Here is a 21133-nt window from a genome sequence, read left to right as displayed (position 1 = left end):
GCCTTGAACTCCTTACTGAATAGGTACTTGACCTAGCCAGGATTCAAACCCTGGTCTCCCATGTCAAAGGCAGAGCCCTTAACCAGTACACTATCCAGCCACTGTAGTGTGAATCACACCAGAAACAAGCATGCAGCTAATCTTGTCAGATCTTACAAAAATGTCAAACACCAGATCTGCTGCATGCTTGTTCAGGGTCTAGGGCTAAAAGTATTGGAGGCAGAGGATCTGCAGGATAGCCAGGTAACTGGTATTGCTTAACCACTTGCCGACCGCACGCTTATACCGTGCGTCGGCAAAGTGGCAGCTGCAGGACCAGCGACGCAGTATTGCGTCGCCAGCTGCAGGCTGATTAATCAGGAAGCAGCCGCTCGTGCGAGCGGCTGCTTCCTGTCAATTCACGGCGGGGGGCTCCGTGAATAGCCTGCGGGCCGCCGATGGCGGCTCGCAGGCTAAATGTAAACACAAGCGGAAATAATCCGCTTTGTTTACATTGTACGGCGCTGCTGCGCAGCAGCGACGTAAGGCAGATCGGCGATCCCCGGCCAATCAGCGGCCGGGGATCGCCGCCATGTGACAGGAGACAGCCTGTCACTGGCTGCACAGGACGGATAGCGTCCTGTGCAGCCCGGATCTCCAGGGGGGGGGCCAGGTAGGAGAGGGAGGGGGAGGATTTCGCCGCGGAGGGGGGCTTTGAGGTGCCCCCCCCCCGCAACACCCGGCAGGCAGGAGCGATCAGACCCCCCCAGCACATCATCCCCCTAGTGGGGAAAAAAGGGGGGCGATCTGGTCGCTCTGCCTGCACGCTGATCTGTGCTGGGGGCTGCAGAGCCCACCCAGCACAGATCAGCTAAGACAGCGCTGGTCCTTAAGGGGGGGTAAAGGGTGGGTCCTCAAGTGGTTAAAAGGAAATCAATATGGTAGCCTCCATATACCTTTCACTACAGTTCTCCTTTAAGCAACCTAATGGTTCTATTGCATTGAGCAAAAATGTTAAATTTTAGGCAAGCTTCACTTACTTCTGTAGTGGTACAGTGCTTAGGGTGACGTGCCCACCACACAGTGAGATCTGGGTTCGATTCCCAGCTATGGTATGATCTGGTGTTTGACATTTTTGTAAGATCTGACAAGATTAGCTGCATGCTTGTTTCTGGTGTGATTCACACTACTGCAGCCAAATAGATCAGCAGGGCTGCCAGGCAACTGGTATAGCTTAAAAGGAAATCAATATGGCAGCCTCCATATACCTCTCACTACAGTTCTCCTTTAAGCAACCTAATGGTTCTATTGCATTGAGCATAAATGTTAAATTTTAGGCAAGCTTCACTTACTTCTGTAGTGGTACAGTGCTTAGGGTGACGTGCCCACCACACAGTGAGATCTGGGTTCAATTCCCAGCTATGGTATGATGTATACTCATGTATGTATCCCCAGCTATGGTATGATGTATACTCATGTATGTATTCCCAGCTATGGTATGATGTATACTGGTTTTTAAAATAGTATAATTCCCTGGCAGAAGAGACCCTCCTCCCTCCGGGAGGAGGGAGTAGGAAGGAGGGAAAGGGTAGAAGGGAGGATAAAATCTCCCTAGCAGAGTGTGTAGCAGCTGTCCCATAACTAATTAGTGTAGGTAGGCAAATGGTATAAAGGACCTTGCTTGGAGGAGGGTGGGTCCTCCAGCAATGATGTGTATTTCACTCAATTAGGTGTGGCTCCAGGTATTAGAGCTTTTGAAACATGTTTTCTATCATTTTTCCAGCTGATAGAATGTTTTAAAACTTTGAAAGTTCGCCTCCCCATTGAAGTCTATTGCGGTTCGCGAACTTTTTCGCGAACCGAACCTTTTGCGGAAGTTCGCGAACAGGGTTCGCGAACCTAAAATCGGAGGTTCGGCCCAACTCTGGACACCATTAGCAAAAAGGATTAGGCTAAACAACTATTAGAGGAGAGAAGAGACTTATCCCCTCAAGCCATGATTCTCTTATAATCTGCACTCGCTTTAAAATCTACTCAGATGCCCAAGTAATGACAAACTTATCCAGCAAAGTTTTTTTTGGTAGTGATCATCATCTCTATTTCTTCAATTTGATTAATTCTGGTAAACCAATCCTTAAAGGAAACCTGAGACGAAGAATGTAAATGAATTGATACTTACCTGGGGCTTCCTCCAGCCCCATGACCACCGTGGCCTCTTGCTCTGTCATCCCAGGTGGTTCAGTTCACCTGCTATCGGTCCCGGTTGTTATAAACTGTTCTAATCACCTTTTTCCGGCACCAGCAACTTCTTATAGTTGCGTCTCACGGACTGTGAGATAACTTGACTCTCAACACAGCAAGCGGGAGATAGACTTTCCTCAGGCTTCTTCAATATTCACGTTATTTATTCAGGAAACAGAAATACAGATAGATACAGTTCATCATATCCTAGCCACGCCAATCTTCATGTTGCGTTACAAGCTTCTTGATTAAACTTCCTGCTGAAGTCAATCAGGTACCTTCTTTCTAACCTACGTTACACTAGACTACCTATGTACAGCATACATTATATCAGATTACAGAAAAGAATGAAATACTTAGAAGTTCCAGTCAGCATTTAGAGCTAGTGTGAAAGTAAGAAGCATAGTGAGCTCCCATCGCTCACTCGGGCTTTAATACCGACTAGAAAAGAGTTAAATATGACATCATCTTCGCCATCCCCTAGATCAGACTATTGGTGGACCCACTCGTGGTGTCATCATACACACCTACTCGATTAATATTCAATGCGGCTTTTGACATACATACAAGAATTTGGTGTTTAGTAAATATGGCTGATGTTTATTGTTCTAGTGGTGTACATGCACAGGTCAGGGAGACCTGTGGCCTTGTCCATAGAACAGCTTCTTGGTATGTTCTGGTTCTGCTGACAGAACGGAAGATTTTCTCTCTAAGAGAAAATCCCCTTAAAGGGCAGATCTGCTCCCCAAGCCTTTTTGACTAACTCAGTCCCAATAACTGAGGCCTACTTAAATTATAACACCGGTAACCTTCCTTCAGTCGCGTCTGTTGTGCTTTTTTATGCATGCGCTGCCCGGCTGTGCATGTGCACCTGCCATGTTCACGTCGCTGGTATCGTTCTGCATCTGCGCAGTGCTACCTGCGTAGGCTTAGAACACTCCTGGTGACGTGAACGCATCAGTGGCAGGTGCATGGCCGGGCCGCACATGTGCAGAGGAGCCCGTGAGAAAGAGTACCAGGACCGATACCAGGTGAACAGAGCCACACAGGAGGATAGAAGGGGGTAAAGAGGCGCCCAATGAAGTATAAAAAGTTTAAAAACACACTTAAAACTAAAGCTTGAGGTGGCTTACCTCATAGAAGACAACTCACTTACAGTAGAAAATATTTATTAACAAGCACAGGCAATGCATTTTGTGGGATCTCACCCACTTCCTCAGGCCAAATAAAGTGCTGATGCAATCTAACAGCCGTGTTCGGGGCACCTCTCAGGAGGATGATTAGCGAGGATCATGGGGCTGGAGGAAGCCCCAGGTAAGTATCAGTTCTATTACATCCTTTGTCTCATGATCTCTTTTAAGTGAAGGAGAAGAGACCAAACTCCGAAGGACAGGTACACAGGCCATTGCAGCATTGAGCAGGAGCATTTATGATAACTTTTCTACACCTTACAAATTGTTGCTATAAAAGGGTTAATGCAAAGAGCAATGATAAATGGTATCTTATTTCTGGCAGGAAGATGAGGATAGTACAGAAATTGTTTGTTACACATAGAGCAGGGAGAGAAACGAGCAGGAGGACAATGAAAATACTGGGCTTCCGTGCTGGCCACAAAGAGCTAATCTTTCTTAGAAGAGGGGAGAAGTAGGTGGAGTCAGGTGATCTGCTCTGCTTTGCAGTAGCAACCCCCACTATTTTGGCAACAAGGAGCTACAGGACACATCCAGCCAGATGGTTTAAATATATTTATTGCTGACAGTATAGACTTTATAAAAATGGGAGACTTACAAAGGACTTAAGACATAAAGCAAATTTACAGTGTGGATCAAAACTGGATTGCAAAGTGTTAGGTGGAATGTGAAAGTCAAAATAGCATTTTTATCTACAGGCTAGTAAAAGACTTTTGTAGCAGTGACACTTTGATACACGAAGCTTCTTTGTTGTTTATACTTCCTATAACTGTACAGAAATTGAGATTTATGACATGGTAATAGTCTGATCCATCATTCTTGCGCAGTCTGCTGGTCAGCATCACCTACTGTTTTAGATAAAGGAGGTTTACGAGTGGCAGTTTATGTAATTCTTCAGCTGACAGGAAGTCAACCATGTGTAGTAAAATAACTCCACGTCTTTCAAACATTAACATTTTATTCACCTTCTGAACTTTCAAGCCACAACCCCGGTGTCTCCCTACCCCTCCTCATATTACTGTATTTAGCAGAGGCGTGTCTAAAGGGGTGCTCCTGTGCTGAACCCAATGCCTGCTCCTGTGCTGCGCCCCATGCCTGCTCCTGTGCTGCGCCCCATGCCTGCCCCTGTACTGTGCCACATGCCTGCTCCTGTGCTGCGCCCCATGCCTGCCCCTGTGCTGTGCCCCATGCCTGCCCCTGTACTGCGCCCCATGCCTGCCCCTGTGCTTAGCCCCATGCCTGCTTCTGTGCTGAGCCCCATGCCTGCCCCTGTACTGCGCCACATGCCTGCTCCTGTGCTGCGCCCCATGCCTGCCCCTGTGCTGTGCCCCATGCCTGCCCCTGTGCTGAGCCCCATGCCTGCTTCTGTGTTGCGCCCCATGTCTGCCCCTGTGCTGAGCCCCATGCCTGCTCCTGTGCTGCGCCCCATGCCTGCTCCTGTGCTGCGCCCCATGCCTGCTCCTTTGCTGCGCCCCATGCCTGCTCCTGTGCAGCACCCCATGCCTGCCCCTGAGCTGCACCCCATGCCTGCCCCTGTACTGGGCTGCCATGCCTGCCCCTGTACTGCGCCACATGCCTGCTCCTGTGCTGAGCCCCATGCCTGCTCCTGTGCTGCGCCCCATGCCTGCCCCTGTGCTGTGCCCCATGCCTGCCCCTGTACTGAGCCCCATGCCTGCTCCTGTGCTGCGCCCCATGCCTGCTCCTGTGCTGCGCCCCATGCCTGCTCCTGTGCTGCGCCCCATGCCTGCTCCTGTCCTGCGCCCCTTGCCTGCTCCTGTGCTGCACCCCATGCCTGCCCCTGAGCTGCACCCCATGCCTGCCCCTGAGCTGCACCCCATGCCTGCTCCTGTGCTGAGCCCCATGCCTGCCTCTGTGCTGCGCCCCATGCCTGCTCCTGTGCTGCACCCCATGCCTGCTCCTGTGCTGCGCCCCATGCCTGCTCCTGTGCTGCGCCCCATGCCTGCTCCTGTGCTGCACCCCATGCCTGCCCCTGAGCTGCACCCCATGCCTGCTCCTGTGCTGCGGCCCATGCCTGCTCCTGTGCTGCACCCCATGCCTGCCCCTGTGCTGCCCCCCAATGCCTGCCCCTGTGCTGCGCCCCATGCCTGCCTCTGTGCTGCGCCCCATGCCTGCCTCTGTGCTGCGCCCCATGCCTGCTCCTGTGCTGCGCCCCATGCCTGCCCCTGTGCTGCGCCCCATGCCTGCTCCTGTGCTGCACCCCATGCCTGCCCCTGTGCTGCGCCACATGCCTGCCCCTGTGCTGCGCCACATGCCTGGCCCTGTGCTGCGCACCATGCCTGCCCCTGTGCTGCGCCCCATGCCTGCTCCTGTGCTGCGCCGCATGCCTGCTCCTGTGCTGCGCCCCATGCCTGCTCCTGTGCTGCGCTCCATGCCTGCCCCTGTGCGGCGCCCCATGCCTGCCCCTGTGCTGCGCCCCATGCCTGCCCCTGTGCTGCGCCCCATGCCTGCTCCTGTGCTGCACCCCATGCCTGCTCCTGTACTGCGACTCATGCCTGCCCCTGTGCTGCGTCCCATGCCTGCCCCTGTGCTGCGTCCCATGCCTGCTCCTGTGCTGCGCCCTATGCCTGCCTCTGAGTTGCGCATCGATGCCTGCCCCTGTACTGTGCCTCATGCCTGCCACTGTGCTGCACCTCTATGCCTGCCCCTGTGCTGCACCTCCATGCCTGCTCCTGTGCTGCACCTCCATGCCTGCCCCTGTGCTGCACCTCCATGCCTGCCCCTGTGCTGCACCTCCATGCCTGCTCCTGTGCTGCGCCCCATGCCTGACCCTGTGCTGCGCCCCATGCCTGACCCTGTACTGCGCTGCCATGCCTGCCCCTGTACTGCGCTGCCATGCCTGCCCCTGTGCTGCGCCCCTTGCCTGCTCCTGTGCTCTGCCCCATGCCTGCCCCTGTACTGCGCTGCCATGCCTGCCCCTGTACTGCGCTGCCATGCCTGCCCCTGTGCTGCACCCCATGCCTGCTCCTGTGCTGCGCCCCATGGCTGCCCCTGTGCTGCACCCCATGCCTGCTCCTGTGCTGCGACCCATGCCTGCTCCTGTGCTGCGCCCCATGGCTGCCCCTGTGCTGCACCCCATGCTTGCTCCTGTGCTGCAACCCATGCCTGCTCCTGTGCTGCGCCCCATGGCTGCCCCTGTGCTGCACCCCATGCCTGCTCCTGTGCTGCGACCCATGGCTGCTCCTGTGCTGCGCCCCATGGCTGCCCCTGTGCTGCACCCCATGCCTGCTCCTGTGCTGCGACCCATGCCTGCTCCTGTGCTGCGCCCCATGCCTGACCCTGTGCTGCGCCCCATGCCTGACCCTGTACTGCGCTGCCATGCCTGCCCCTGTACTGCGCTGCCATGCCTGCCCCTGTGCTGCGCCCCTTGCCTGCTCCTGTGCTCTGCCCCATGCCTGCCCCTGTACTGCGCTGCCATGCCTGCCCCTGTACTGCGCTGCCATGCCTGCCCCTGTGCTGCACCCCATGCCTGCTCCTGTGCTGCGACCCATGCCTGCTCCTGTGCTGCGCCCCATGGCTGCCCCTGTGCTGCACCCCATGCCTGCTCCTGTGCTGCGACCCATGCCTGCTCCTGTGCTGCGCCCCATGGCTGCCCCTGTGCTGCACCCCATGCCTGCTCCTGTGCTGCGACCCATGCCTGCTCCTGTGCTGCGCCCCATGGCTGCCCCTGTGCTGCACCCCATGCCTGCTCCTGTGCTGCGACCCATGCCTGCTCCTGTGCCGCGCCCCATGGCTGCCCCTGTGCTGCGCCCCATGGCTGCCCCTGTGCTGCACCCCATGGCTGCCCCTGTGCTGCACCCCATGCCTGCTCCTGTGCTGCGCCCCATGGCTGCCCCTGTGCTGCGCCCCATGGCTGCCCCTGTGCTGCACCCCATGGCTGCCCCTGTGCTGCACCCCATGCCTGCTCCTGTGCTGCGACCCATGCCTGCTCCTGTGCTGCGACCCATGCCTGCTCCTGTGCTGCGCCCCATGGCTGCCCCTGTGCTGCACCCCATGGCTGCCCCTGTGCTGCACCCCATGCCTGCTCCTGTGCTGCGCCCCATGGCTGCCCCTGTGCTGCGCCCCATGGCTGCCCCTGTGCTGCACCCCATGCCTGCTCCTGTGCTGCGCCCCATGCCTGCTCCTGTGCTGCGCCCCATGCCTGCCCCTGTACTGCGCTGCCATGCCTGCCCCTGTGCTGCGCCCCTTGCCTGCTCCTGTGCTCTGCCCCATGCCTGCCCCTGTACTGCGCTGCCATGCCTGCCCCTGTACTGCACTGCCATGCCTGCCCCTGTGCTGCACCCCATGCCTGCTCCTGTGCTGCGACCCATGCCTGCTCCTGTGCTGCGCCCCATGGCTGCCCCTGTGCTGCACCCCATGCCTGCTCCTGTGCTGCGACCCATGCCTGCTCCTGTGCTGCGCCCCATGGCTGCCCCTGTGCTGCACCCCATGCCTGCTCCTGTGCTGCGACCCATGCCTGCTCCTGTGCTGCGCCCCATGGCTGCCCCTGTGCTGCACCCCATGCCTGCTCCTGTGCTGTGACCCATGCCTGCTCCTGTGCTGCGACCCATGCCTGCCCCTGTGCTGCGCCCCATGCCTGCTCCTGTGCTCTGCCCCATGCCTGCCCATGCCTAGGTATTGATTTCTCCCAATCATGCCTGGAGGAGAACTCCCAGCAGCAGCCACTCAGTCATGCAGCACCTGAAGAACATCTTTGTGCACCAGACAGTGAAGCATACCCAGGTGACAACCTGGCGTCCAGTTGGACAGCAGTGTCGCCTGTTGCAGAGTTGGATTGGAAGCCAGCGAATGACTGCTCGCTGGCTTCTACAGTATGTGGATGGGTGGTGCCAGCACTGCTATTCTATATGCAGGCTGACGATATTTAAAGGTACCGTGAGCTGCATCTATAAGTTACACATTTTGTGTCGAGGGGGGCCAGTAAACAAGCCATGGGGGACCTCATTCAGCCCACGGGCCGTAGTTTGAGGACCACTGGTTTATACACTTTTATTAAAAGTCAAACAGGTCGGCACTGCTGCGTGTATTTAAAGGAATTTTTGTATCTAATTTCTGCATAATTTTTAAAAGTGGGAGAACACAAAAGAGGCTCTGATTGCTGCCGAGACCGGATTTATAATTTTCCAGCCACTAGGCCAAGTGTTGTGACTCCCCTTTCTTGTGCCGCAGGGCCCCACCTATTCTATCTGCAGCCCCTCTCTTTCATGTGTATCATCCATGTACAGCAGCCCCACTCTTTCATGTGTATCATCCATGTACAGCAGCTCCACTCTTTCATGTGTATCATCCATGTACAGCAGCCCCACTCTTTCATGTGTATCATCCATGTACAGCAGCCCCACTCTTTCATGTGTATCATCCATGTACAGCAGCCCCACTCTTTCATGTGTATCATCCATGTACAGCAGCTCCACTCTTTCATGTGTATCATCCATGTACAGCAGCCCCACTCTTTCATGTGTATCATCCATGTACAGCAGCCCCACTCTTTCATGTGTATCATCCATGTACAGCAGCTCCACTCTTTCATGTGTATCATCCATGTACAGCAGCCCCACTCTTTCATGTGTATCATCCATGTACAGCAGCCCCACTCTTTCATGTGTATCATCCATGTACAGCAGCCCCACTCTTTCATGTGTATCATCCATGTACAGCAGCCCCACTCTTTCATGTGTATCATCCATGTACAGCAGCCCCACTCTTTCATGTGTATCATCCATGTACAGCAGCCCCAATCTTTCATGTGTATCATCCATGTACAGCAGCCCCACTCTTTCATGTGTATCATCCATGTACAGCAGCCCCACTCTTTCATGTGTATCATCCATGTACAGCAGCCCCACTCTTTCATGGGTATCATCCATGTACAGCAGCCCCACTCTTTCATGGGTATCATCCATGTACAGCAGCCCCACTCTTTCATGAGCTCCCTTGAACATCAGTTCACCTTTTCATGTGTTGCTCCCCATTTCCACCTTTCTCTCTCATATATAGTTACAATGTTACATAGTTATTTGGGTTGAAAAAAGACATATATCCATCGAGTTCAACCAGGAAATAAAGTACAACTCCAGCCTGCTCCCTCACATATCCCTGTTGATCCAGAGGAAGGCAAAAAACCCTTACAAGGCATGGTCCAATTAGCCCCAAAAGGGAAAAAATTCCTTCCCGACTCCAGATGGCAATCAGATAAAATCCCTGGATCAACATTACTGGGCATTACCTAGTAATTATAGCCATGGATGTCTTTCAATGTAAGGAAAGCATCTGAGCCCCCTTTAAATGCAGGTATAGACTTTAACATAACTACTTGCTGTTGCAATGCATTCCTCATTTTAATCACTCTTACTGTAAAGAACCCTTTCCTAAATAAGTGGCTAAAACGTTTTTCCTCCATGCGCAGATCATGTCCTCTAGTCTTTTGAGAAGGCCTGGGGACAAAAAGTTCATCCGCCAAGCTATTATATTGCCCTCTGATTTATTTATACATATTAATTAGATCCCCTCTAAGGCGTCTTTTCTCTAGACTAAATAAACCCAGTTTATCTAACCTTTCTTGGTAAGTGAGACCTTCCATCCCACGTATCAATTTTGTTGCTCGTCTCTGAACCTGCTCTAAAACTGCAGTATATACTGTAGCAACCCCTCTTTCACGAAAAGCTGCCCCTTGGCCTGCAGCTGCCCAAGGCCTGGGATCTTTGTGGCCTTTCCAGAAATCTGGTCCCTGATTGCTACTCTTTATAAATAATCCCTTAAATGTGAAAAAAGTGTCGCATGGAATTTCTAGGATCTGTTTATTCCCTGTACTGGCTTTTTGTGTCTTCTTGTAAATGAAAGGTAGTTAATGCGGAGGCGTTTTGTTTCAGGACAAAGCACCATGGGTACCGTACGTCAGCATCGTGTGCATTCTTGGTGTAATCGCATCATTCTGCATTGGACCAGGTAAGACTCATCCGCAGCACTGAGCAACTGCTGACACAAGCATCAGCTTATTTAATTAGAATGCTTCATGTGTTTGTATCCTACACGCCTATCTTCTTCAAGCGCTATGCTAATGCTGTTCTTACAGGCTTTGTATTGTAAATATCTTTGCAGTAAGGACATGATCTCAAAAGAGTTCTCTCTCTGAATCATTAAAAGGGGCTTACATTATTTACATCAAAAATAAAATATCATATAGGATGAAGTGTGTTACATTTCAATGTGATACTATATATATATATATAAATGCATTTGCATAGTGTTTTGCATCCAGGCTGTTTCCATCTCTGATTAGATGCCTTGGCCAAATTCAACTTGTGCGGGGCTATCCTATGGGGGAATAATGAGCGCCTTCAGCTGTTGGAATAGCTTGTTATCAGGCACGCTGGATTTCCAGCTTCTCAAGTCATATTTCTGAAGCTTTCAGGATGACAGCTTGGAGAAGCAGCTTATCATTTCCAGAGCTTAAAGTGTTTGCCACTTGAATAAATGTTTGCAATAGCAGAGCTGGAGCGGAGGATAAATAGGAACAGCCGGTACAGGGACACCAGGGTTCAGGCTCTGCAGCAGGTCAGATTGGTATAGTGACACCAGGGATCAAGGCTCTGAAGGAGGTCAGACTGGGACAAGGACACGAGGCTCTGACGGAGGTCAGACTGGGACAGGGACACAAGGGATCAGGCTCTGGCGGAGGTCAGACTGGGACAAGGACACAAGGGATCACGCTCTGGCGGAGGTCAGACTTGTAAAGCGGCACCAGGCATCAGGCTCTACAGGAGGTCAGACTGGGACATGGACACCAAGGATCAGGCTCTTGAGGAGGTCAGACTGGGACAGGATACTCCAGGGATAAGAATCTGGAGGAGGTCAGACTGGGACAGGATACTCCAGGGATCAGGCTCTGGAGGAGGTCAGACTGGGACAAGGACTCCAGGGCCCAGGCCTAAAAGGAGGTCATACTGGGACAGGGACACCAGGGCCCAGGCTCTGCAGGAGGTCTATCTGCGACAGGGACACCAGGGATCAGGCTCTGCAGGAGGCCTATCTGGGGCAAGGACACCAGGGATCAGGCTCTGAAGGGGGTCAGACTGGGACAGGGACACCAGGGCCCAGGCTCTACAGGAGGTCTATCAGGGACACCAGGGATCAGGCTCTTGAGGAGATCAGAGTGGGACAAGGACTCCAGGACCAGGCCTAAAAGGAGGTCATACTGGGACAAGGACACCAGGGATCAGGCTCTGCAGGAGGTCAGACTGCGACAGGGACACCAGGGATCAGGCTCTGGAGGAGGTCAGACTGGGACAGGATACTCCAGCGATCAGGCTCTGGAGGAGGTCAGACTGGAACAAGGACTCCAGGGCCCAGGCCTAAAAGGAGGTCATACTGGGACAGGGACACCAGGGACCAGGCTCTGCAGGAGGTCTATCTGGGACAGGGACACCAGGGATCAGGCTCTGCAGGAGGTCTATCTGGGACAGGGACACCAGGCATCAGGCTCTGAAGGGGGTCAGACTGGGACAGGGACACGAGGGCCCAGGCTTTGCAGGAGGTCTATCTGGGACAGGGACACCAGGGATCAGGCTCTGGAGGAGGTCAGACTGGGACAAGGACTCCAGGGCCCAGGCCTAAAAGGAAGTCATACTGGGACAGGGACACCAGGGCCCAGGCTCTGCAGGAGGTCTATCTGGGACAGGGACACCAGGGATCAGGCTCTGAAGGGGGTCAGACTGGGACAGGGACACCAGGGCCCAGGCTCTGCAGGAGGTCAGACTGGGACAGAGACACCAGGGATTAGGCTCTGAAGGGGGTCAGACTGGGACAGGGACACCAGGGTCCAGGCTCTGCAGGAGGTCTATCTGGGACAGGGACACCAGGGCCCAGGCTCTACAGGAGGTCTATCAGGGACACCAGGGATCAGGCTCTTGAGGAGGTCAGACTGGGACAAGGACTCCAGGACCAGGCCTAAAAGGAGGTCATACTGGGACAAGGACACCAGGGATCAGGCTCTGCAGGAGGTCAGACTGCGACATGGACACCAGGGATCAGGCTCTGGAGGAGGTCAGACTGGGACAGGATACTCCAGGGATCAGGCTCTGGAGGAGGTCAGACTGGAACAAGGACTCCAGGGCCCAGGCCTAAAAGAAGGTCATACTGGGACAGGGACACCAGGGACCAGGCTCTGCAGGAGGTCTATCTGGGTTAGGGACACCAGGGATCAGGCTCTGCAGGAGGTCTATCTGGGACAGGGACACCAGGGATCAGGCTCTGAAGGGGGTCAGACTGGGAGAGGGACACGAGGGCCCAGGCTTTGCAGGAGGTCTATCTGGGACAGGGACACCAGGGATCAGGCTCTGGAGGAGGTCAGACTGGGACAAGGACTCCAGGGTCCAGGCCTAAAAGGAAGTCATACTGGGACAGGGACACCAGGGCCCAGGCTCTGCAGGAGGTCTATCTGGGACAGGGACACCAGGGATCAGGCTCTGAAGGGGGTCAGACTGGGACAGGGACAACAGGGATCAGGCTCTGCAGGAGGTCAGACTGCGACATGGACACCAGGGATCAGGCTCTGGAGGAGGTCAGACTGGGACAGGATACTCCAGGGATCAGGCTCTGGAGGAGGTCAGACTGGAACAAGGACTCCAGGGCCCAGGCCTAAAAGGAGGTCATACTGGGACAGGGACACCAGGGATCAGGCTCTGCAGGAGGTCTATCTGGGACAGGGACACCAGGGATCAGGCTCTGAAGGGGGTCAGACTGGGACAGGGACACGAGGGCCCAGGCTTTGCAGGAGGTCTATCTGGGACAGGGACACCAGGGATCAGGCTCTGGAGGAGGTCAGACTGGGACAAGGACTCCAGGGCCCAGGCCTAAAAGGAAGTCATACTGGGACAGGGACACCGGGGCCCAGGCTCTGCAGGAGGTCTATCTGGGACAGGGACACCAGGGATCAGGCTCTGAAGGGGGTCAGACTGGGACAGGGACACCAGGGCCCAGGCTCTGCAGGAGGTCAGACTGGGACAGGGACACCAGGGATTAGGCTCTGAAGGGGGTCAGACTGGGACAGGGACACCAGGGCCCAGGCTCTGCAGGAGGTCTATCTGGGACAGGGACACCAGGGATCAGGCTCTGCAGGAGGTCTATCTGTGACAGGGACACCAGGGTTCAGGCTCTGAAGGTGGTCAGACTGGTATAGCAACACCAGGGATCAAAGCTCTGCAGGAGGTCAACAGAAGAAATAGCTGGCACATCCAAAGTTAATCTTTATTAGTTCCATGTAAGAGTATATGGCCAATATTTTGGAGCCACGTAGGGCCCCCTTATTAAGGCAATGTTTGCTTGAAGGCAAAAATCTGTCTGCTGTTGTGTAGAAATTCCTGTATAGATGCAACTTGCTGATCCCAGAAGAGTACACATCACTGCATGCGAGTGTTTAGAGTAGCCTGACTCCCACTTCCTATACAGGAAGTATAGGGGCCAAATGGTACAGATCCAAAGGCATAAAAGAACCTCTGTAATGCAAGCCTACAAACCTAAGTATGCCATTCTGATCTGCTAGAATCTCTGCTACTCACCTCTATGATTTCTCAGAGGGGCTCTCGCAAGCTTGCTAAATTAGGATAATTTGCTATTTGCGTTTAAGTTGACCTCTCCCTTTGACTTTTTGGTTCAGTTTTCTGTAACCCAGGTTTTCCTCCCCTACTTCTCAAAAATGAATTACTGAACATCAGTGCAGCACTTAACTGCCTCGTGAAGTGGTGGCAGTTTTGACATAAACCCAAGACACCCCTCAAGATGCATCTGCTTCAAAACTTAAAGCCAATGGGTACCACTTTAAAAATAAAAGTCAGATACTCACCTAAGGAGAGGGAAGGCTCGGTTCTAATGAAACTTCCCTCTCCTCTCCCGGTGCCCGGTCCCGCTCAGGATCCCCCGTAGCAGTATTCGACCAGTTCGGTCAAATACTGCCACTTCGGCCGCCGAAGAGAGGTTTCGGAAGTAGACGGGCCGCTCCATACTGCGCATGCGCGAGCGCCCTCTATGATGCACTTGTGCGGCTCTATGACACACTCGCGCGTGTGCAGTATGGAGTGGCCCGTCTTTGGGAGCCCGAGTGCTCCTGAAGACTTCCGAAGTTCCCCGCGGCAGGTGATTTGAACGGAGGATCCTGAGGGCACCGGGAGAGGAGAGGGAAGGTTCATTAGGACCGAGCTTTCCCTCTCCTTAGGTGAGTATCTGACTTTTTTATTTTTAAATCAGTAACCATTCACTTTAAAGAAACACTGAAGCCAAATAAAATCAATGCTTTTAACTTTTATTTATGTTAAGCACCATAGCTAGTGCTAAAATGCCGCATCCCGCGGCAAAACAAAGGGTTTATACCCCCCAAATCCCCTGTGCAAAATCCACGACTTTCTTGGTCGTAGATTTTGCTTCCCATGGAGGCAGAGCTTTGAGCTGCAGCTCTGCCTCCATTCGCATCAATCTGCCCGTGGATCTCTGCCTCTCCCCGCCCCTCTCAGTGAAGAAAGATTGAGAGGGGCGGTGAGGGGCGGCGATCAGCGGCGAAGAGGCAGAGCTACAGCCCTAAGCTCTGCCTCAATCAGGAAGCACTCACCGCAGTTAGCACAGGGGATTTGGGGGTATAAACCCCTCATTTTGCCATGGGGATGCGGCGTTTTAGCACTAGCTATAGTGCTTAACATTAATAAAAGTTTAAAGCATTGATTTTATTTGGCTTCAGAGTCTCTTTAAGCATTGCATGTTATACACTAAGGGCTTGATTCACAAAGCGGTGCTAACCTACTTAGCACGTCTAAAGTCTTAAGGCGCGCTAACCAGGGTGCTAAGTAGGTTAGCACCGGTTTTCTCAATTGAGAAATCCGGTGCTAACCTACTTAGCACCCTGGTTAGCACGTCTAAAGACTTTAGACGTGCTAAGTAGGTTAGCACCGCTTTGTGAATCAAGCCCTAACTGTTCAAACCTCAAGAGGGCACTTGCTATTACAATGATATCAACTTGTGCTTACCCCCTAGCTACTTTCTTGATTTATAGCTATGGCTTTCTGTGACCCATGGCACATCACTGAATGTCCTGAGGTCAATCTACCTTTAAAAGTTTTCTTAATACACAAATTTTGTGCAAGTTATCAGTGTGTTGCAGCTCCTTACCAACACAGTAATGTTGATATTGGCTATGTGCATTTTCAGGGAGACTTGTGGACCCACATATTGGTTTCATGCTCCACTCGGTTATCCTTGGAATAATCAAATGCCTCATTTGGCCTCATTTGAGTGAGTCTTATAAGTTTGCTCAGAGATATTTTATAAACAGCAAGCAAGGTACAGCAGAGTCCCCGGGATCTGGCACCAGCGGGGATTGTCTGATGCCAGATACATGTGCTTGCCAGTTGCTTGATCAACTGGCCTAAAAAGACAAAACTCTCCCACTCCCCCAATATTCACCGAGCCTCCAGCGATGTCTTGCAGCCTTCCTCTTGCTCCTAGCGCGCTCCTATTGGCCTTTCAGCTTCTCCCTGACACGGATGACGGAAGCTGGAAGGAGCCCACTAGGAGCAAGAGGAAGATTGCAAGATGTCGCTGGGGGCTCGGTCAGTATTAGGAGGCTGCAAACACCCCAAAAACAAAGTCCCCATTATCTCTCAGCCATGGTGGTTAGTTGACTTCCAGTAGCTTGAGTTCCGGTTAACGGGGACTTTGCTCTCCCTAAATATCTGGAGATGAGTAAATTAGAACTTTCAATTTTTGTTCATCTTTACAGTCCAGTCAACATTCAACTATATTCATCCTGTAAAGTTATGGTATACAGTCTTTTCTTCTCATGGAAGCAGATGAGATGAACGTTCTTACTATAGATGCACTTCATTCTGTTACTAACTTTAGGAAGACCTTTTCAGTTACTTATCTTCTGGCTAACTTAATATTTTCTGGATTTACTTAAAGGGATACTGTAGGGGGGTCGGGGGAAAATGAGTTGAACTTACCCAGGGCTTCTAATGGTCCCCCGCAGACATCCTGTGCCTGCGCAGCCACTCACCGATGCTCCGGCCCCGCCTCACGTTCACTTCTGGAATTTCAGACTTTAAAGTCAGAAAACCACTGCGCCTGCGTTGCTGTGTCCTCGATCCCGCTGATGTCACCAGGGGCATACTGCGCAGGCCCAGTATGGTCTGTGTCTGCGCAGTACACTCCTGGTGACATCAGCGGGAGCGAGGACACAGCCGGGCAGGCGCAGTGGTTTTCTGACTTTAAAGTCAGAAATTCCAGAAGTGAACAGGAGGCGGGGCCAGAGCATCGGTGAGTGGCTGCGCAGGCACAGGATGTCTGCGGGGGATCATTAGAAGCCCCGGGTAAGTTCAGCTCATTTCCCCCATAACCCCAGTAGTCTTTGAGGTCTCTTGGCGTACTCTGAGTCCTCTCTGTTCTCTTGCTGGCAGCTCCATAAGATATGCTACTGGAACTCCAGTTGCACCGACTGCACAGATATGCGACTGGAACTCCAGTTGCACCGACTGCACATGTGGAGCCCTGTCTGCATGCAATTCTCTAACATGTTCTGCGCAAGCACAGTTCTCAAAAGAATGAACTGCCTAGAGTGCTCCAGGTGACAGGACCAAGATCAAGAAGGGTGCACGGGCAGGACCCCGCATGCACGACTGGAGTTCCAGTTGCACATCTTACAGAGTTGCTCCCAGAGGTTACTGAGGGACCTCATGGAGCCCCAGGTAGTGAAAGTCAAACGTTTTATGCACAGTTCAGGTGCGCTTTAGATCCACGTGGTGTCGAATCCTAGAGCTACCTGTCTTTTTCTTCTCAGATAAAGATATCTGGCATTCGTTACTACGAAGTTTATTCTGGCCATAATCAGAGCTTTCTTGTTGCTTTATAATGCGTATAATTGTCTTCCATAATTCAAGGAGATGAAATTCCCATAATAAAAGATTAAAAGACATGGTTGAAATAAATGTTGGTATTTCAAATTTAACCCAGATATCATCTCCATACAAGAGGCTAATTTTTCTTTGATCAGAAGTGTAGCTATTCTCATGAAGAATACCTTTTCCCTCCAAATAAAGTACATTTAAAAATAGCACTGCAAAATTATGACGCAGGGTGATGCTGGTAATGACATCTTGTTACTAACATTATTTAATGTTTTGGGACATTTTTAAAACATTGAATGGTGTTAGTAACAAGATGTCATAACTGGTGTCCAGCACTATAATACACTAGTGACTTAGCCCGTTTAAAAACGGGCTAGGTCTGTCACTAATACCGCCGCGCTTGCGCGTGCCCGCCGCACTCACCCGCCTGACATACGCGCCTGACGCGCACATGCACGCACGCCCGCCCGCCCCTTCTGGCCCTATCCTCCTCCGGCTCTCCACAGTGTCTCTGCGTCTGTCCCTACACATGTGCAGTGCAAAAAAGCACTGACACAGGGACCGACACAGGGACATTAGGGTTTTATTATATAGGACTAGCTGATGACTCGGCGTTGCCTGGGTATGTATTTGGCTGGTGTCGGCTCCACCCACTTTTGTGAGCTTTGGCATCAATAATTTGTATATTCCCATAGAAATTAAATAAATCAGATTGGCTGTTTGTGACTCCATCAATCTCTTTGAACCCCAGCCACCCAATCACCAACTGTAGCAGGTTTGAGGCATCTCTTATTAACAGTGTAAAAATGGTAGAAATTTAAATATTCCCCTTGAAAATCAACAGGTGAATTTTGATTGGCTATTATAGGCTCCACCCACTTCCCTGAATATTAATCTCAGTCACCCAGAGACCATCTGAGCAAAGTCTGAGAACCCTGCCATTAACAGTGTAAGAAGGCCTGCAGTTTATATTTTCACAGTAAAATTTGTTTTTGGCTCTTCCCACTTTTTGTAACCTGGACACACAGTCACTAAATTACCACGTTGGTGAGCTTTCGGGTCCCTGGCATCATTAAAAACAAATCTGATTAGCTGTTTTTGGCTCCACCCCCTTTTCTGAATTTGAAGCCCAGTGACCCAATGATCAACTGTACCAGGTTTGAGGCTTGTGCCATTAACAGAGCAAGAATGGCAGCAATTTTAATATTCCCCTTGAAAATCAACAGGTGAATATTGATTGACTTTCTTAGGCTCTTCCCACTTTTTTGAATATTAATCCCAATCACCCAGTAACCAACTGTTCCTTTTCACAAACAGACAATCAGGGGGCGCTGTATGACTGATATTGTGGTGAAACCCCTCCCACAAGAAACTCTGAGGACCGTGGTACTCCTGGCAGTTTCCTGTCTGTGAACCTTGTTACATTGTGGGAAATAGCTGTTTACAGCTGTTTCCAATTGCCAAAAAAAGCATGCAGCAGCTACATCACCTACCAGCAGTAAAAATGTGACCATGTAATAAATGTCAGAATGTAAATCAGGGATTTAAAAGATTTTACAATGGGCAAACACTGACTAAATCATTTATACATAATTATTGCAAAAATGAAGCACTTTTTTATTACATTATTTTCACTGGAGTTCATCTTTAACAGTGTAGAAGGGCTGCAGTTAACATTTTCCCAGGAAACTCTGTTTTTTACTCCACCCAGTTTTTGTAACTTTGACACACAGTCACTCAATGACCAAGTTTGTGAGCGTTCGAGTTCCTGGCATCAAAATTGTGTGCCTGGAAGCAGTTTATCCAACAAAAAAAATCTGGCTGTTTGTGGTTCTGCCCCTTTAGTGAATTTGAACCACAGTCATTTAATGACCGACTGTAGCACATTTTAAGGCCTCTGCCATTAACAGTGTAAGGATGGCAGAAATTTCAATATTCCCCTTGAAAATCAAAAGGTGAATTTTGATTGGCTGTTGTAGACTCCACTTACTTTTCTGAATATTAATCCCAGTCACCCAGTGACCAACGATGTCAAGTTTGAGAACCCTGCTATTAACATAAGAATGGCTGCAGTTTATATTTTCCCATGTAAAAAGTTAGTTGTTTTTGGCTGTTTCTAACCTTGACATACAGTCACTCAATGACCAAGTTTATGAGCTTTGCGGTCCTTGGCATCAATAAGTTGCATTTTTCCATTAAAATTAAACAAATCTGATTGCTGTTTGTAGCCCGCCCCGTTTTCCGAATTTAATTCCCAGTCTTCCAGTGACTGACTGTGCCAGATTTGAGGCATCTGCCATTAAGAGTGTAAGAATGGCAGCAATGTACATATTCCCCTTGAAAATCAATAGGTAAATTTTGATTGGCTATTGTAGGCTCCACCCACTTTCCTGAATATTAATCTCAGTCATCCAGTGACCAACTGTGTCTAGTTTGAAACCCCTGCCAATAACAGAATGGCTGAAATTAATCTAACAGATCTGATTGGCTGTTTTTGGCTCCACCTCCTTTAGTGAATTTGTACCCCAGCTACCCAATGACTGACTGTGTCAGGATTAAGGCCTCTGCCATTAACAGTGTAAGACGGGTAGCAATGTAAACATTCCTCTTGAAAAATCAATAGGTGAATTTTTATTGGCTGTTGTAGGCTCCACCCGTTTTCTAACTATTAATCCCAGTCACCCAGTGGCCAACTGTGTCAAGTATGGGAACCCTGCCATTAACAGTGTAAGAATGGTTGCAGTTTGTATTTTCTCATGTAAAAAATTTAGTTGTTGGCGCTGCCCACTTTTCTGACCTTGACCTATAGTCACTCAATTACCAAGTTTATGAGCTTTGGGGTCCTTGGTATCAATCATTTGTATATTCCCATTGAAATTAATCAAATCTGATTGGCTGTTTTTGGCAGCAATTTAAATATTCCCCTTGAAAATAACCAGGTGAATTTTGATTGGCTGTTGTAGGCTCCACCCATTTTCCAGAATATTAATCCCAGTCACAAAATTACTCAATAGTTGAAGTGGTTCAATAAGGCTCACATACGTGTCATGAATTGAAAAAACAACGGTAACTAAATTTTATAAAATTACAAACTATTCCTTTATTGCTACTACAAAATTTCTAGAAAAAATACATATTAAAAGCGCATGGGATGGCCACCCCGCCACACATACACAGAGCACAAACCAAACAACGGTGCACCATACACACACACATGGAATTAATAAGGAGCAGATAGACAGGGAGTTGTCAATAGGTAGACTGTTCTTCAATTCGCTTCAATGCCTGAATGCAGAAGTTAAAAGCAGCAGTCTGGGTGAGAAGTAACCAATCCACACGATATATAGCATATGCAACAGCGCACAACTCATGCTTATAACAGCTTAAGCCCCTGAATGCATAAGCAGCAATGAGAGTTCACAGCAAGCACAATCCAGATTGCCACCTTCATTCCAGCAATTAGCAAAGCAGCTTCCAAGCAACAAATGCAGACAGGATCTTCCTGTACCTTGTATCTGGTGTATTAGTTAAAGTGAACCTTAAGTCTATTAAAAAAAATGAGATTTACTCACCTGGGGCTTCCCTCAGCCCCCTGCAGCTGATCGGTGCCCTCGCAGCCCCGCTTCGATGCCTCCTGGCCGCAATAGCAGCATAGGGGGCGATATTATGGCTGGGAACGAAAAGAATCACTCGCGTTCCCATGCCTGTCGGCTGGTGACGGCCAAACCGGAAGTGTTCGCCGGCATGTCCTGGAGCATCAGAGCGGGGCTGCGAGGGCACCGATCAGCTGCAGGGGGCTGAGGGAAGCCCCAGGTCAGT

At 50.9% G+C, this 21133-nt stretch overlaps 1 protein-coding gene across 7 annotated transcripts in view; it reads left to right on the top strand.

Annotated features, from left to right (window-relative positions):
* Positions 1-21133, top strand: part of SLC2A9 (solute carrier family 2 member 9) — a 524193-nt gene that overhangs the window by 288007 nt on the left and 215053 nt on the right. For 6 of the 7 annotated variants that reach the window (XR_011030521.1, XR_011030522.1, XM_068277492.1 and 3 more), the window contains exons 11-12: positions 10298-10373; positions 15621-15704. Coding sequence is in view for 5 of the 7 variants with exons in the window: in XM_068277492.1 (XP_068133593.1) it covers positions 10298-10373; positions 15621-15704 (160 nt within the window). In the remaining 2 variants the exon portion in view is untranslated. The remainder of the gene's footprint in view (positions 1-10297; positions 10374-15620; positions 15705-21133) is intronic. The other variant, XM_068277473.1, reaches the window with a different exon arrangement.

The sequence above is a fragment of the Hyperolius riggenbachi genome, chromosome 1, assembly GCF_040937935.1.
Source record: "Hyperolius riggenbachi isolate aHypRig1 chromosome 1, aHypRig1.pri, whole genome shotgun sequence".
NCBI lineage: Eukaryota > Metazoa > Chordata > Amphibia > Anura > Hyperoliidae > Hyperolius > Hyperolius riggenbachi.
The sequence above is the reverse complement of the archived record's forward strand: the minus strand, read 5'-3'. Positions and strand labels throughout refer to the sequence as shown.